The sequence below is a fragment of the Orcinus orca genome, chromosome 4 (genome assembly GCF_937001465.1).
Source record: "Orcinus orca chromosome 4, mOrcOrc1.1, whole genome shotgun sequence".
Taxonomy (NCBI): domain Eukaryota; kingdom Metazoa; phylum Chordata; class Mammalia; order Artiodactyla; family Delphinidae; genus Orcinus; species Orcinus orca.
In genome coordinates this window covers 112,464,242-112,482,717 of record NC_064562.1, presented here as the reverse complement: position 1 = coordinate 112,482,717, position 18,476 = coordinate 112,464,242, and the positions used below count along the sequence as shown (strand labels likewise).

General features: G+C 35.1%; 1 protein-coding gene across 15 annotated transcripts in view; it reads left to right on the top strand.

Moving 5' to 3' along the window:
- The window catches only part of CPEB2 (cytoplasmic polyadenylation element binding protein 2), a 71,338-nt gene extending 54,695 nt beyond the window's left edge, over positions 1–16,643 (top strand). For all 15 annotated transcript variants that reach the window (XM_049708805.1, XM_049708797.1, XM_049708804.1 and 12 more), the window contains 5 exons: positions 949–1,038; positions 5,948–6,066; positions 6,328–6,442; positions 8,405–8,586; positions 12,646–16,643. In XM_049708805.1, coding sequence (XP_049564762.1) covers positions 949–1,038; positions 5,948–6,066; positions 6,328–6,442; positions 8,405–8,586; positions 12,646–12,873 — 734 coding nt within the window. In that variant the 3' untranslated portion in view covers positions 12,874–16,643. The remainder of the gene's footprint in view (positions 1–948; positions 1,039–5,947; positions 6,067–6,327; positions 6,443–8,404; positions 8,587–12,645) is intronic.
- The last annotated feature ends 1,833 nt before the right edge of the window (positions 16,644–18,476 follow it).

Sequence of the window (18,476 nt, the reverse complement as noted above, 5' to 3'; positions counted from 1 at the left end):
CGCACGCACACACACACACAGTGAATTAAAGGTAACCAACCACAAAACTTTACCTGTAATGCATGACAGTTAAAAATTCAATTTCTTTAAGTATAAATGTGCTTTTAGAAACACATAAGAAAAGAGGCTATAAAACCCAAGCAAATAATGAAAACAGTACATAAACAGGAAATTTAGGTTATACAAAGACTAATAAGCATATGTAAAAATTATCATGTGTAATAATAACAAGAAAAATAATTCAAGATTAAAAATACAGAAACTAATATTTGCAAAGCTGTGGGAAATCTGCCACTGTCATTCACAACTTACTAATAGAGAATATATTGCTACATTTTGGGAATTTTTTCAGTTGTGATTCAAATATCCACAAACTTATTCTATGTATTAATCAGTATAATAAAGTTTCCATGGGATAAAATAACCTAGAACATGTCATTGGATGTGACCTGTATGTCTTTCAGTGAAACTGCCTGGCATGTATCAGACCCTAGTATATTTTAGAAATATTATAGCTTTACATGTCTTGTTTCAGCAGCCCTTTTTTCCTATAATATTTTACTTTATCAAGCAGTAATGGATCTCTTTATGGATCTTTAACTTGATATAATGTTGGCATGTTTTTCAAGCCAGTGATATTTATGATTTGCTATACTATAAATCCATTAGTGTCCATACATTAGTATATAAAATTTTAGAAGTCACACTGAATTGATTATTCTAGCCAATGTGCTACTTAAAAACTATTTTGATTAAAATAGCTATTAAGATTTATGTATCATTTTAGTGAGGATATTAGACATGTTTCTAGTATTTATATTCTAGTTTATCTTAGGCTATTTGGTACTTTAAATTTTTAAATCTTTAAAATAACGTATAAAATATAGGAGTTTTTTAGAATGAATCATTAAAACTGATTCCTAATGCATATTATTGTACTTTTTTAAGATGAAATAACTGCTAGCTTCAGAAGATTTGGGCCTTTGGTAGTAGATTGGCCTCATAAAGCAGAAAGCAAGTCCTATTTTCCACCAAAAGGTAAGAGATTTTTTTGTTAATATTTGCTAGGGAATAAGTTATATGAGAGCTAATTTTCTCTGCCTAAAGTATCATTCTAAGTAACTTGGGTACAGACATATAATAAAGTTTCTCTGATCAGTGAAATTAAGAAATGTGTGAAGTGAGAATAAAATATAAACCTATGACTATTTTAAGTATTGCAAGATATACATAAGTGTTCCAGATAATAGCAGATAACAAGAGAGCAGTATATACTCTGTTGATGAATTCAGATAGAGAAGAAAATGAATGGTCAGAAAAAAACTCAACTACATAAAGAGATAAAATGTGCAGAGGATGCCTAGTTGTGTTACTTACATATTGCCAGGATACTACTGTGACTGGTCACTAGAGGACAAGAATCACAAATTGAGTGCACATTCATTTGAGCAAAGCAATGCTACAGTCAGTGGGAACAGGAAGGATCACCTCACCCGCCCGAGTGGGGAGGGGAGGCAAGGGGAGAGAAGTGAACATGAATCCAGTCAGTCAGATTGCTAATGGCACATTCTCTGAAGTGAATAAAAGAAAGGGGAGGTTGAAAGACTAAGACTTTACTTTGAATATTATTGAAATGTAATTTTAGAAATGAAAAAACACACTATTCTCATGGCTGAGTGGATTTTCAAGCCTGGAAAAAAGACTCCAGTAGATCTATTGAATAATCTGATTTTGGCTCCAGGAAAGGAAACATGTTAAGAGTTATTGGCATACAAAAACTAGCCAAGGAATTCTGGTGATAAATTATATGAGCCGTCTCTACTTTTTGTCATTGAGAATTATAGAACTTCCATTAGTGGTTTATGTAGTTCCTTAGAGAAATGGAATAATGTGGTGATTTTTTTTTAATACCTTTAGATCTTATACTTACAGAATCCTTTGAACCAGAGATTCTAGATCCCAGACCTCCATGAGAGTCTAGTTAGAGATATGGACCTGTTTCCATATACTCTAAATTTTCACATGATTTTGGAACTTACTGGACCTGGAGGTCCTGAATCCTTGGTGTAGAGAGAAAATTAGCTCCATATTGATGTAGATGTTCATTTCTTAGCTTAGTTTTAATCTGTTGTTCAGTGTTATGATCTTGTCCTTTTATACAGTTATTTTACTGAGTGTTCAATAAAAATGCCTGTTGGTTTCTAATGTTCCTGACTAAATTACCATCATCCCTTGTCTGGACTATTTCAGGTGTATGACTAGTCTGTCCACATTTCTGGCTATCTCCAGTTTTTCTCCCACAGCATAGCTAGAGTAATATCTGTGAAAACAATCTGATGGTGCTACTCCTTGCTTTCAGCTTAAAACCCATCAGTGGTTTCTCTTATTGTTAGGATAAAGGCAAAAATGCATTCTCCCTGCCAGCCCTCCCCATCCCATTCCTTTTCCCAGTATTGCTTCTTGTTTCTTTCTAGCTCTGCAAACTGGCCTTGCTCTCTCCTGCCTCAGGACTTTTATGTTTGTTGTTCTCTTGACCTGAAGGCTTTCCCTGCCTCTTCATCTGTATATCTCCTACTTTTCTCAGCTTAAATATCTGTTGCTGGTGGGAAACTGTTAAGGACCCACCTAATGAGGTCAAATCCTCCTATTGTAGGCCCTTCTAGAACTGTGCCCTTTCAGAGCACTCCTCACAGTTGCAATATTACAGTTTTACAATTTTATAAATATGCTTTTATTTTATTAATGTCAGATTCTTCCATTAATCTCTCAGACTGTGTCTTTACTCATCTTTGTATTCTCAGTAATTCATGGGTTGATAGTTGCCTAATAAATGATATATACAACTATAAATACTGTAGGATAGTTTATCCTTTGACCTGAAGTAGGTGGGGGAAAGCTTCATTGAGAAATTTTGAACTAAATCTAAAAGATACTGTGCAATTTAGATAGATTAAAAAGTTGTTCAATAGAGTTCCAGGCAGGAGTTGAAATATAATTTTAGAAAGGTATTAGAATTAGTTTTTGTCAAGACAGATACACATTTTCTGCATGGGCAGAAATGTAAGAAAGGTAGGTTGGCACTAATTTCATGAAACAGAATAGTTGCTGTCTTTGTTGCTGTTGCATTGTTATTGTGGTTTTTGTGGTAGTTGTTAGTTTATTTTCTCAAACTGAAAACAAGAAAAAAAACAACAAAAAATATTAGCAGTGGCAAATTATACTATTTTGGTACATTATAGTTAGTTGTACTCATTGCCAAAGACCAATGTTCCTAAACCTTGTGCTTTCAAGCATTTTTGTCATTGATGTAATTCATCATTTTCCATGGTTTGGAAAACACTGTGTAGAAGCATTCAGTTGACAAAGCTACCTTGTAATTAAGGTAATGATTTGAGACATTGGATACTGAGCCACACTTATACATACCTGTCCTTTGCAGTGAATAAGATTCACCCTATGTAAACATTAGCTTGTGCTAATAAATTCTAAAGAACTATTAGATGGTATTTTTGGTACGAGTATTTTAATGTTTAATGGCTTGCCTTAGCTAGATCATAATTTACCTGCCATGTTGCTTAATTAATTTTTGTGATACATTTTTTCCATAATAATCACAAAAATTATTAAGCAGTATTAAAATATTAATATCAGAAATTAACATCATAAAAACATAACATTAAAAATATTGACTTTAAAATACTATTTTAGTAAATCAGTCTTATATCCCCTCAATTATTACAAAACAATTACAGCTCTCAAAACCTTAGCTTGGGAACTTCCCTAGTGGTCCAGTGGTTAAGCCTCGGCGCTTCCAATGCAGGGGGCATGGGTTTGATCCCTGGTTGGGGAACTAAGATCCCACATGCCATGTGGTATAGCCAAAAAATAAAAAAAAAATTTAAAATAAAAAAACCTTAGCTTGTATCAAAATTAAATCCTTCACATAAAGAAAACTAGTCTTTTTTTTTTTTCCAAGCCTATTTAAATTGTTTCTAGCAATTAAAAAGTTCTAAGATGTGGTTTTAATCTTGCATAATCATACCTTTGGAAGTTTCTATTTGTGTAGGTTGGCTTTATGGCTTATTTATGAAATCAGGTATTGTAATTTTATTAAAATGAAGTACTTTGTGTGTGTGTCACATCAGACCTTTGTGGCACTAAAAGCCATTGTTGGCAATAAGCTGTGTTTTTTGAATTCCTAGTAAAACATGACCTCTTACTTCCCATTGTTTAATGGCACAGACATGGTTGGCCTGATTGAAGACATCTTCACATTAGGACTAGATTTCAGTGCTCTAGGTTTTGTGCATAGAAATCTTGTCAAGGAAAAGGGGTATTGTTAGGTCATTTATAGTCATCTGCTGCTGGGAATTAATCACATAACAGTAAACTTGTAATGTAAATTTCGATGCCTTTTTATAATGAACTCTGTTCTGCCTACTAGATACATCATATTTGATTAAAAATTGACAATTGCTTGTCACAAGGAAAGGAGGAGGGGCATATTTTCAAAAGGTACAGGAATCTAAGCAAGAACTTGGATCCCAAGTGCAAACATAGTCTCCAGGCTGTTTGACAAAAAGTGTTCTGCTGCTCATCCACCTTGAGACGGACTTGTGGACACAGAGGGGGAAGGGAAGGCTGGGATGAATTGAGAGAGTAGCACTGACATACATGCACTACTGTGTGTAAAATAGATAGCTAGTGGGAAGTTGCTTTATAGCACAGGGAGATCAGCTCAGTGCTTTGTGACCACCTAGAGGGGTGGGATAGGGAGGGTGGGAGGGAAGCTCAAGAGGGAGAGGATATATGTATACATATAGCTGACTCACTTTGTTGTACAGCAGAAACTAACACAACATTGTAAAGCGATTATAATCCAATAAAGATGTAAAAAATAAAATAAAAGTCTGACCTATCCTTAAGAAACCTGTTTCTTGGTTTAAATGAATTTATTTATTTATTTATTTATGGCTGCATTGGGTCTTTGTTGTTAGGTCTTCATTGCTGCGCGCGGGCTTTCTCTAGTTGTGGTGAGCGGGGGCTTCTCTTCGTTGTGGTGTGCATGCTTCTCATTGCAGTAGCTTCTCTTGTTTCGGAGCTCAGGCTCTAGGCTCACAGGCTTCAGTAGTTGCAGCAAATGGGCTCAGTAGTTGTGGCTCGCAGGCTCTAGAGCGAAGGCTCAGTAGTTGTGGCACCTGGGCTTAGTTGCTCTGCGGCATGTGGGATCATCCCGGACCGGGGCTTGAACCCACATTCCCTGCTTTGGCAGGTGGATTCTTAACCACTGCGCCACCAGGGAAGCCTGGAACCTGTTTCATTCCAACCTCCCTAAGGGAGTTTTCTTAGTATCGTTTGGAAGTTGTCAGGATGATTGTGGAATTTTCCCTCTACTTATGGAAATTCCTGGGCCTTTCCACATGTGCTGTTTTCCACCTGTCCAAAAGTATGCTCTAGAACTTGTCTTACCCTGAGGGCATTTGAAGGAAACTTCAACTCCTGCTAAGCTCAACTGGTTAATCCTGCCACAGTCTTTAAGAAGACAGTATCGTAGGAGACCTTAGAGCTGATCTAGGTTTGAAATTAATCAACCAACTACTTATGTGACTGACTTTGGGCAAGTAGTTTAACCACCTGACACCTCAGGGTTGTCTTCTGTAAATTGGGAATAATGTTTCATAGACTTGTGAGAATTAAATAATTCACATAAAGCTCTTATCACAGTATCGGATAGTAAGTGCTCTATATAAAGTAGCTAGTTATTTTACTGAGTATCTCTTTTTGTGTGTATTCCATAGGATATTATGTTCTCCTAGAGAAAGTATAATGTAGTCCTACTTTATAGGTTTTTCATCTTTTTCAAAGGCATGTATTTTCTAAACCATACTGAAATTTGGGGTAAAATCACTTACCTTGACATATTGCCTCATTCTTATGGTTAATACAGGCTATGCATTCCTTCTCTTTCAAGAAGAGAGCTCAGTTCAGGCACTAATTGATGCTTGTATTGAAGAAGATGGAAAACTCTATCTGTGTGTTTCCAGCCCTACTATCAAGGACAAACCTGTAAGTAAATGCTACTCAAACTTTAAGTTACAAATGCAAGTTTTCCAAAAACAGTTTTGAAATGATCATTAGTGAAAAAATAAATAAACTACCATTTTGAGTTCAATTTTTTAAAATTCATATAATTTATTATATCTGGATAAAATATTAACAGTTTGTTTCCAAACCCATCTATCCAAAATTTTGAACAGTACAGTGGCACAAAGCTCATCAGCTATTAAAGGAGTGAGACCTAATACAGTAATGTCATTTTCTTCATAGGTTCAGATCCGTCCTTGGAATTTAAGTGATAGTGATTTTGTGATGGATGGTTCTCAGCCTTTGGATCCTCGAAAAACAATTTTTGTTGGAGGTGTTCCTAGGCCATTAAGGGCTGGTAAGTAGAATGTTAACAAATTTTGTTTTTTTTAAAACAATCATTTAAATATGAATTGATTCGGTACACATTTGGTACTATTGTGTACATGTCACCGCTGGGTGGGTGAAGGGCAGATTCTCCTTCTCCAATAGTTGCTTGCTACAGAATTTTGAGACAAATTCTGAGAATTGTTCTTAAGACCATTAAGGAACTGGAGAATTGGACACTCATCTATCAATATTGATAGCTAACTCCAAACAGACTCTGTAAGAAGAATCCACTCAAATACTGCATTTATGACTTTCTTAAGTGTAACTCTCTAAGATAATGAGAATTTGGGGTCTTTTTATGGAGTTTGATTCTGATATCTGAAGAAGAAATACGGGATTTTTTTTAAAGACACTTTAGATAAGTGAATGATAAACTTATGTTCATCAGTAATCAGGAACCAGAGATCTACCAGAAGAGGTCATATAGGAACATAATTATAGATGTAAATGCCCGCCATACAAGCAAGTTTTATGATACGGTGTACCCTTGTGAAGTGTGTTAGCGCCTTCCATCACTGAAAGCATCCTCTTCCAGTATGGGAGGTGCATGTTAAAGAACTATTCACACATGTAAATACTTACAGACATAGCTACTACAAAGAAAGACTAAGGGGAACAGAAGAGCATACAGCAAGGAAATGTGCTGTAATCTGATATTTTAAAGATACTTGTATTTGAGCTGTCATATAAAGATTGAACAGAAGGAGCAGGGTTAGGTGGTAGGAGGTTGTGAAGAGTGTTTCAGACAAAGGGAACAGCATATTCAAAGATCTTCAGTGGAGGGAAGCAGAGTGCCTCGGAGAGACTGAGGGAAGTCCAGAGTCACGGCCTAGGATATAAGGAATGAGGTGAGAGATACAAGAAGACATTGAAAAAGTAAATAGGAGTCAGATCATACAAGTCTAATAGCTAACTTGTTATTTATCCTCAGAGCAACTGGAAACCAATGAAGAGTTTTTAAGTAAAAGAGAGACATGATCATATTTTCATTTTTAAAAGACCAGTTTAGTTAATGACTTGTGGAGAGGGGAGTCAAGTTGAGAGTAGTTATACGTAGACCAATTTAGGAGCCTGTTTTTGCAGTCCAGGAGACAAATAGTGGTGGCTTGGGTTAGTGGTAGTGGTGGTGGTGGAAGAGCCAAGTGAACAGGTGTCACAGATATTTATAAGATAAATGCAAAGGCTGAATCTCAGTTTTCAGTCTTAAGCTACTAGGTAGACACTGGTACCGCTAACTGAGAAGATAAAGAACACTGGAGAAAGAGCAGGTTGGAAGAAGGTTGTGGTATTGGTTTTGAAAGCTAGTTTGTGCCACCATTCAGAGTTCCTAAGGAGAAATTTCAGTTAAGCCATTGGTATCTGCTATATTTTTAAGAGAATCACTCTTGCTGCTGTTTTGAAAATAAACTTGGGGCAGGAGGCAGAAACAAGGAGATAAGTCTATTGCCATGATCTAGATGAAAAAAATGATACCTTGAAACAGGATGTTAGTGATGGAGGCAAAGAGATTGGATTCTAGATATGTCTTGGAAATCAAGTTCGTAGGATTGCATATACAGTGGGGAAAAAAGAAAATAGAAAGGATGAAGCCAAGGGTCTTGAGTTGGCAACTTCATCTTTTCCATTGCTCACTGAGTCAGCAAAAACTCACTCGAATAGGTTTAATTGGATGGTGGAAGATCAGGAGTGCCATTTAGAACATACTGAGTGATGCAGTGTCTGTTAAATATCAATATGACTTGTCCAGTAGACAGTTGAGTTGTCCAGTTCTTCTGTGGTGAGAGCAGGTGAGCTCTAGTACACAAGAGAAAGGATTAGATTTAGAAAAGAGCATTATCCTATAGACTTTCACTTTAAAAAAAAAGTACTTAAAAATTGTTGATTTACTGTGTTCTCTCCCATTTGATGTGAACTACTTTTCCTTTTCAAGTGGAGCTCGCTATGATCATGGACCGGCTGTATGGTGGCGTTTGTTATGCAGGAATTGATACAGATCCTGAGCTAAAATATCCAAAAGGTGCTGGTCGAGTTGCTTTCTCCAATCAGCAGAGCTATATTGCTGCCATTAGTGCTCGGTTTGTTCAGCTTCAGCACGGTGATATTGATAAACGTGTAAGTTGCATATTGGGAAATCATTTAAGTCCTATCGTGAGGTGCTGATCCAAAGCTTACTACCCTACAGAGTTAATAATGTAATTCAAAAACCGAGTGTTTATTTTTCTATATTCCTTTAGCTCTTAAAGAGTATTATATCAAAATATCCCTGAAATGTAAAATTCTTGAGCAGACTTTAAATTTTAGGTATAATACACAAAATATAAATATAATTTTAAAGGCAGTTCAAAAATTTTTATCAGCCAATAAGGTCTTAATATCCTTTTAACTATAGAGGCAGAGCTTGTTTTAAAAACTTGTACTCTGGACTCAGACTACTTGGGATCCCATTTCCACCATTTGTTCTGTAACCCTGGGCAAATGAACCCTCTTTATGCCTCTTATTCCTCACTTATAAAATGGAAAACAGTAATAGTATCTCTTTCACAGTTATTTTGAGGAGTAAGTGAATTCACATATGTAGAAGCACTTAGAACAGAGCTTGGCACTAAGTGTTACTTAAGTGTTACTTATTTTTGATTTATAAAATCTAAAATAAAAACACATTTTGTATATTTTCCTAAATATATGCAAAAATAAATATGTAAATAAAGTAAATATATAAGATGATTGTCCTAAACTTTAAAACATTTACTCTTTAGTAGCATTGCTTAGGTCATCACAATAAGAACTTTTAGGAAGTGTTATGGATGATAACTGTGAAAGCTACCCTATTGAATAATTTCTAATACTGATTACCATCTAAAATAAGAGAAAGGAGTGAACAAAACTCAATTGTTTCTTTACAAATCTATCTCATGCTAAAATCTGTGAATAGTTCCTGAATAATCACGTTTACATTTGTAGTACAGATGAGATATACTAAAAATATGAGGTAAATTAACTTTTTTATACCCATTACCGTAGATATAACTTGAGTGAGTACTTATTTTACCAGTGTAACAGTTTCTTGAAGCTTCTTCTCTGAGGCTGTACTGTTTTGGGGGCAGGGGAGCTGGTTAACTAATACCCGTAGACCATAGACTCTAGAAGTAGTCCCCAAAATTTAATTATCAAATCATACCATTTAGAAAAGACGTACAGCATAAGTTCAGTTCACATTTGCAAAGTGGCATTTTTGTTTGCATTGTTACTAAAAATGTTGCCCCCCCAATAAAGAAAGAAAAAAATTAAGTAAGAAAAAGGGCTCTGCTTTTACTCAGACATGCTATGAAATTTTGTTTAACTGATTTGAACCTTAGAGTTCCTCTCATTCAGTAGTTTCCAACCTCCACTGCACATTAAAGTTACCTGGGAACTTAGGAAAACCTTGACATCTGGGTCCCATCCCCAGAGATTCTGCTGTAATTGGTCTGGGATGCAGCATGGGCAGCAGTAGTTTGTAAAGCCCCCAGGGTGATTCTGATGTCCAGCCATGCACCAGCGGTCCCCAACCTTTTTGACACCAGGAACCGGTTTCGTGGAAGACAGTTTTTCCACGGACGGGCGTAGTGGGGGTGGGGGGGATACTTTAGGCAGCAATGTGAGCGATGGAGGGGATGGTTCAGGTGGTAATGCGAGCTGGGGAGCAGCAGGTGAAGCTTCGCTTGCTCTTGCTCCCTTGCTTGCTTGCTTGCTTGCCCGCCGCTCACCTCCTGCTGTGCAGCCTGGTTCCTAACAGGCCACGGACTGGTACTGGGCCACGGACCGGGGTTTGGGGGCCTCTGCTTTAGACCACTGATCTAGTCTAACCCCCTACTTTTGCAGAGAGGTGATAGGGTCACAGAGGAAGTTATTTACATATTATATAATTGTAGTTGTTTAATATGCAGAAGCAAAGGGAAAAAATTATTGCAGTGTCATGCTTCATACCTCTTTGTTTCCAAAATGATAGTGGAGGACCAATTATTTGGGGCAAAATATTGATTCTTAAAGAGAAACCCTGATACAAAGCAAGTGAATTGAGAAACACTTGCCTTCTTAAAAAGTCATTAAACTACCTGAGAGAAAAGTTTACTTTTTTAAGATATGTGCTACTAAGGTATGTTTTGAACTTTATTTGAAAGAATTTGAGCCTTAAATATTTTACAAGTCATTAGTTTTGCTTATACAAAAAAATCAAACCCTTAATCTTTATACCTTTCATCTCTCTAATAAGAATATAGTTATTAAACCATAAAAACAGATTAAATTTAAATTTATAGCTGATAATCCAAAGATACACAGGATACTTATTTGGAGGGAACTAAAATTGTTTATTCAACTCACCTTTTAGGCTCATGAACACTTTGAAGTTTACTTTCATCTCCCTGATAGCCATGAAGAACAATCACCACAAATGTGTAAATCGTTTTAAATTTTATATGTTATTCCATGAGTAGTATAATTCACTGTGACTTCTGGTAGTTACTGAAGTGAATTGTGATATACTTCAAGTTGGCTAATTAATTATTAATCATTTTATTAGTTATGACTCCAGGTGATTGTGTATCATAGATAGCTCCTCTGAAGGGAAAAAGGGAAAATAATGGAAAATAAGAATAGTGAAGAATCAATGAAACTCCCTTTCACACATTCAAGAGCTGTTAGAGATTATTATTAATCGCAAATAGGTTTTGACTGTATTCTAAAATCATAAATTTGAAATCCAGTTTTTCATCTTTGAAGTTTTGATTTTGAGTTAAGTAGATTAGCTTCATAAAATAATATCTAGAATTTAAAAATATGCAAAAGATACAATTTAGGACAATAAAATGTCCAATATATATAAAATATGTTTATCCTAATCCTAACCATGAAATACAAATGCAAACAAAAACATAATTTCATTACCCTTCTATCAAATGTTTGTTTTACAGTTCTTTTCATCAGTCAACTAGGTTGTTTGTAGTTTGCTGTTATTGTTTTTGTTCAAAATAATGCTGAAGAAAAATACCCTTATATATTCATTTTTTGCACACATGCAAGTATTTCAGTAGAATACATTCAAAATAGAAATTGTTGGGTTATTATTCTTTACCTTGGGCAAACCAAGCCCTTTAAACACTCAATTTTCTCTTCTCTCCTGAGGAAAGGCAGAGATCTTAGGCTGCCTGGCACTATTCAGTCAGACAAAAGTAGTAACCTTTCATTCATAAAGTTATTACAAGCCAGAAAACAAGGCTGTTGCAGCTAATAGTAGCTAATGTTAATATACAGAGTATTTGCCATGTGCCATACTATCTTCAGTGCTTTTACTTGCATAATCTAATCCTTACAGCTCTATAAAGCAGGTTCTATTGCCTTTCTCATCTCACAGATACAGAAACTGAGGTTAAAAAGTTTAGTATTCAGAGCTGACCTAAGTCTGAGGTCTTCTACTGAGTCAGGCTTTCACAGTGGGACTTTGACTTCGTATCTTATAAATACACAGAAGTCTAGACATACCCTTAATAAGGTTATCCACAGTTCTGGTTTGTCTGTACCAGTTATTTACAAGCAGGGTATCGCTCTCACCTGTAGTAGAGACGCATTGCCATGATCAGTGGCTGCTGGGTTATGCCATCTCACAAGTGGCACTGGAATGAGAAAACAAAGGTGTAAATACTATTTGTCTTCCATACCCTTCTGTTTTTCACTCACAGTCACCCCCACCTCTGAAAATATTAACACACAGGTGTTTTAAAGATGTTACTTCAAGAAAGGTGAGGGTGGAATGTTTTGCGAATCAATTAGGGTTCTATAGTTTTTTTAAATTATTTTTTGTCTTTGGAAAAGAGAGTTATTTAAATACTATTCAGTTTATAGTTCTCAGAAGAAAACATATCAAAATACAATAAAATTGCCAAACTAAGAACTCATTTAATCATATGGTCAATTATGAACATGAAACATAAAAAATGATTAGTGCAAGAACAAAATGATTTAATTTTTTTTAACCTACTGTATGGTGAAGCTATTACCCAGGGAAGATGCCTGCTTTCTCAGCATTGAATGTTGTTGGTCCTTTTCTCTAGAACATTGTATGAACCTTTTAAAGTATTGCTAAAGTGACTTTTGAAGCAGACTTAATGGGATATGTTTTCTCTCTTTTTCTAGGTGGAGGTAAAGCCATATGTGCTAGATGACCAGATGTGTGATGAATGCCAGGGCGCACGCTGTGGTGGAAAATTTGCTCCCTTTTTTTGTGCCAATGTCACTTGCCTGCAGTATTACTGTGAGTTTTGTTGGGCAAATATCCACTCTCGTGCAGGACGTGAGTTCCATAAGCCATTGGTAAAGGAAGGTGCTGATCGCCCACGTCAGATCCACTTCCGCTGGAACTAAGAATAGCAAACCTGCCTCTGTTTAACAAGGAAAGAAAGGGTGCATGTGGCTTACTGTGTCTGAAGATACTGACATGCAGAAGAAATAAGTGCATTCTTCTGCTTTCACCCCAGCTATCAATACATGCATCTTTATCAGCAGCCAAAACACTACAAGCCTCTTGTTTTTCACCAAAACCCTACATCTCAGGCTTACTAATTTTTGTGATATTTTCATGTTAATATAAAATGTTTTTTTGTATTTTCTCCAAGTTATTTTTATATGTAAAGTTAAAATTAGATATGAGAATGTTTTGCGTAGGGGCAAACAGTCTGCTGCTATATAGTGGGTGAAGCGTGCACTTATTTCTAAACGTGGGTTTTTAACTTCAAGATCTGCCCCAGTAATTTACCAAAGGTAGCAAAATAATAGTGAAGATGGAATATGTCTGCTACAAATGCTTATTTTTATTGTTGCTATTTTCAGTGTATACATAAACTAAAAATTAGGGTTGATTTTTTTGCTCTCCATTTTGACTTGCAAGAAATAATACCTCAAGATAATCTGATTTATTAGCTATTTTTAAACATTTTTAATCACAAGCTGTATTAGCTTTGCTGCTATATAGGTGTTATGTGTAAATGCCACCTATTAATACGGGATTGAAAACGTTAGAGACACACTGCATTGCAGATAAAATGCAGGCAGCACAATATGGCCTAAACTGCCATAGTTTTAGAATGTGAAAAAAAATGCATGTTTACTTAACTGTATACACCATATGCATGCACTAGAATTATTAACTAACAAGAGGTGAGGTATTGCAAATGTTTGAAAAAGCTCTCTTGAATCTAGGTAGCATGAACAAATTATAAAATTTGTTTAAAAAAAGCAAACTTGCATGCATTATTGTGACTTCAAGTTAAAAAAAAATGTCCTACATGTGTACAATATGCAAATTAGTTTTAGATTAGAGAGTGCAGCCATTTTGTGATCTGGTCGGTAGTGGAATTTGATTTTATGCAGACTGGATGTAATATTTGTAATCCCTGTGCAATTTTGTGATGTGCGGTTCTAATTCATGTGCAGTGATATAGTATAGATAAAAGACTGAGTAAAAGAAAATTACTAGAATTTTAAAGAAAGTTGATTTTAGCCCCTTTGATAGTTCATGGTTAAGACATCCTTTATAAACCAAAGATGGCCAGCACACTGCTAACTGGTCACCAAATGTAAGACACACAGGAAGCCCATATTTAAACAAAGGAACTTTATCAAAGAATGCAAAACTTTAGTAAACCTAAGTAAAGTCAAAATGGAGATGGGGAAATATACAGATGGCTAGTTGCATAAAATTCAATTTTACCTTAAAGATAATGGTGAAATCTGGCTTAAACTTGCATACATGTTTGACCTATGTATATTGGGGTCTTCTGTCTAAACTGGGGTCACTGTTGCATGGAAATTGTTGTTCTTAATGGTTAAGAATTGCTTTTTAAAAAAAAAATTTTGATGAAGGAATTTTGGTAATGACTTTGCTTGCAGTTTTTTTGAGAAAGTGGCATGGAAACATGCAATAGTTAATGAGCTTCTTTTGGTACTGAACACTATTAGAATATCATTAGTGATATTTTTTCTCTTTAGAGCATTTTTAATGCAACTAGCCCCTATATTTTAATGTAAGAGTTACTCTGCAATCTAAGCAAAGCACCCAGCAATGGTAGATGTTTTTTTTTAAAATGCTGAAATAAGATTCTTGACTCTAAAGAGAGAAAATTACAAGGGTGTTGCCGTATTGCAGCCCCTTGGGACAATCCTTCACGTGAGCAAAGTGTTGATCTTAATACTGGTTGTCTATGGTGTGCTTTTTTGTACTGTAAAAATATGTGGTTCATGTCTAACTCTGCTGTTTTATTGTGGTTGTGGTTCAAGTTTTTAATGTTTAAAGTTGATGCTGTTTTCAGAAGAGCTTTTTACTAATTTATTTGTCAATGTTCCCTATTTGTTACTTAACCATGATCCTCCAGATTTTTGGAGTATTCTTTTCTAACCTTAACCCTGCCAACCTTGATCCATTTGACATTTGTTATGCACTATTTTTATATCTCTGTGAGAGATTTTTCCAACAGTCAGCTATTTTATGGCACACTTTTTTTGACTGATGACATCTCCTTTGCTATACCTCAATTTTTGGAATTTAGAAAAGAAATCAGTAGTTTTGCAATGTTAATTATTTAGATATTTAATTTCGCAGATTTTTAAACTTTATTTTCATAATTTCTGCTTAATGTTTAAAATTGAAGAGCCTTTTCATGTATTAAATAATGAACACTAAAATTATATGATGAAAATAATTGGAGATGTTGAAAATCACTTTCCCTTCTTAAACAGAAATAAATATTGGAAATGAAGGGAAATGTAATAGAACACCCTTTTTGCCATGGGTAAAAATGACAGAAATGTATGGTTTGTTTTCCCTTCATTTCTGTTACAATGAAAGCTTATTAGTCTAATCTTTTATTCCTTCCCCACCTTCCCCCTACCTCTTTTTTTTTCTTTTTTTTTTCCTTTTATTTACTACATTCTTATTTTCTAACTGTTAAACACTGTATTGGAATTTTTTTTAACTTACAGATCATATTTATTTTACTATTTTTGTAGAAAATTCTTAATTTTGATTGTATTTTTGTATTTTCAAAGCTTCTTCATTTGTGTTCCCTAAATGTTCTTATTGCTGCCCAAAAGTATGACTGTGGAGGAAAAAAAAAACTTTAAAAATCCACACTTTTTGTTAAGAAGGAAACATTTAGCATTTATATATTTGTGTATGGAAAACACTTGATATTTTATCCCTGTTGCATCTGGCTGCACAGAGCCTCTCCTCAAAGATGCTACAAAACTTGAATATAACACATTTTGGAAGGCTGACTAACCTCGATTCTGTGTTGTGATGTGCAATACTGTTTCTAATGTTTGTATAAAAAAAATAACAGTGTAAACCTTTTTAATGCAAATTTATTTTTTTCATTGCATATTTTGCAGATTTTATCCACAGTGTCATTTTTTACTGTCAGAAAAGATACCCCTTTTGTCATTGCAACTATTTTTTAAATCCAGAAATCTTTGTACTGATGTAAATGATTGTAGTTATTTTGGATAGTGTTTTGCTAACAAAAGGAAAGACTTTTTTCATGCATATTTCTATTTTGTTTTTTTGGGTTTTATTTTATTTTAATAGTAGTAAAATACTTGGAATAATTTTTCATATTCTTGTCATTAATATTATTTTGTATTTTTATGTGGAAATATATAATTTTATGACACTAATTGCTAAAGTTTATTTTATGTTGAATTATTTTTGGAGCTGAAATCTTTGTAATATTAAAGCAACTAGTTTCTAATTCCCAGTTTCTGTATAGAATCGCACAAGTGGTTTATGGAGTGTTTGGATTGTAATTATAAATGGTTCTTTGATATGCAAATTAATATTTTCAGTTGATTTTATTTTATATTCCTAATGGGATGTTAAAGCCGTTTTTTATTTTTTTCTAAATAAAAAGAGAACCCATGCTTTTATGGACACTAGATAAACGCCTTCAGCTTAAATTTTTTTGTTAAAATACTTTAGTTTATTTTATTGTTATCTTCCAGGTGTCTAAATCTCCAGTCTGTCTGTTGTACTGGTAATTTAACTCTGTAATGGAATAGTTTGCTGCCAACTATTTATATTAAGTAATTTTTAAATATTTGTAATATTGTTGACTGACTAATAAACTATTAAGTTATTGGCATAGTTGTGGAATCTTATTCTTTAGTTCAAATCTATCAAAATATCCATGGACACCAGTAAAATATTTTTTACAGAGCTGAGTGACAAGGCTATATAAAGAAGCCCAGGCCACTATGTATTTTAGTGTGAGGATTGCAAGGGAAACTTGGAGATCATCTAGTTCAGTATTTGGGCCCCAAAGACCCTTTGCATCAGTTCTCCTCCCCATCTCACCCTTAGCCCCACATACATACCATAGAAATTTGGGTGTTAACAATCATCACAGATAATTAGTGTTACTATATCTAAATTGATGCTGTACTTAAAAAATTAAAAACTGTTTACCATGTTGCGAAGGGCACAATTTCCATGATGCTTTCTCAGATACCATCTAGTTGGGAACCACTTGTCAAAAAATTATTATGCTTATTTTCTATAGAGTCTGTGAGTTCTTCAGTGGCCACATTGTAGAGGGAGAAAGGGAAGGAAAGGTATAGAATAAGTAGCCTGGGATCTAGGTTCCTCAGCCTAATTATGGCTAGAACAGCTCTACCTTTAACTTGAACAAAGTTGGAGATTCACATAAAAATTGGTGTTTAGCATGGGACCCGGGGAAAGAAAGGTTCCATTGCTTTTTTAGAGAACATGTTAAAAATTACTGATTATAATCAATTTTTTCTTTTACCTATGAGGACATAGGTATCCCAGAGAGGATAAAACTTACTATTTCCTCATATTCTACAAGACATCACAGAAACTCCTTAAATGGGCTAATCTTGATGTTGACAGCCCCTCACAGCCTGCCACTGTCACCCATGCACTCCAAGCAAATCGTGCATCTTCACACGTCTGTATCTTGGCATGTGCTGCCATTTTTCTATTTGGAATCTTATTTTCTCTTTGCCCAAGAAGTCCCCTTCCATAACGAAAACAAAGAGCCTCTTCTGCATTCTGGCCTATCTTTAAGACTTAGCAGGAATTTCCCATTCTCTGGACTCTTTCACCTGCTGCTGACATAAAGATCATTTATCTTCCTGTTCTCCCCTATCCTTCTGTTATTTAAGAAAAGAATAAACTTTGAACACCGACTAAGGGTTGGGCACTAACCATGTAGGATCCTTGGTTGCCAGGCCATTTCATAGCCTTGTAGGTGGAAAGTCAGGTTAACTCAATGTAATATACTATAAAATATAGTAAACGTGTATCAATTATGGGAAAGACTTTCTGCTGAAATGACTTCCTTTCTTTAAAATGATTTTACTTGATTAAGAATTTCACATAGGAGTTAGCATTTGACTTGGATTTTTGCATGAGCAAAGAATTTAAAGAACTCAAAATTTAGCACAAATCGTTTCTGAGAGAATTACTTGAAGATCTATTCCACCAAAAAGAGGGAATAATGATAAAATATCCAGGAAACAGGAAGATGTGTGATGTCATGGAAAATAATAAGAGATATATATTTGGACTTCATCTGGTTTCTGGCACAGAACTAAAACTCTTGGAATTTCCTACGTGATAAGAGTGATTAAGGGGGTCTTGATATTCATAACAAACTAGTTTTAACCACACCCTGAGTTTGTTAATGAGGTAACTTTTGGAAAGTGGCTAAGGATGGGGAAGAAAGGGTTGGAACTTTCAATCCCCCTATACCCACCCCCCCACCTCCGACCTGGCCCACCTCCAGGAAGGGGAGAGGGTCTGGAGGTTGAATCCATCACCAATGGCCTATGATTTAATCAATTATGCCAAAGTATGGAAGCCTCCATAGAAACCCAAAAGACAGGGGTTTGGAGAGCTTCCAGGGTGGTGAACACCTTGGTCGGTGGGCTCAGGGACAGCTGGGTCCGGAAGC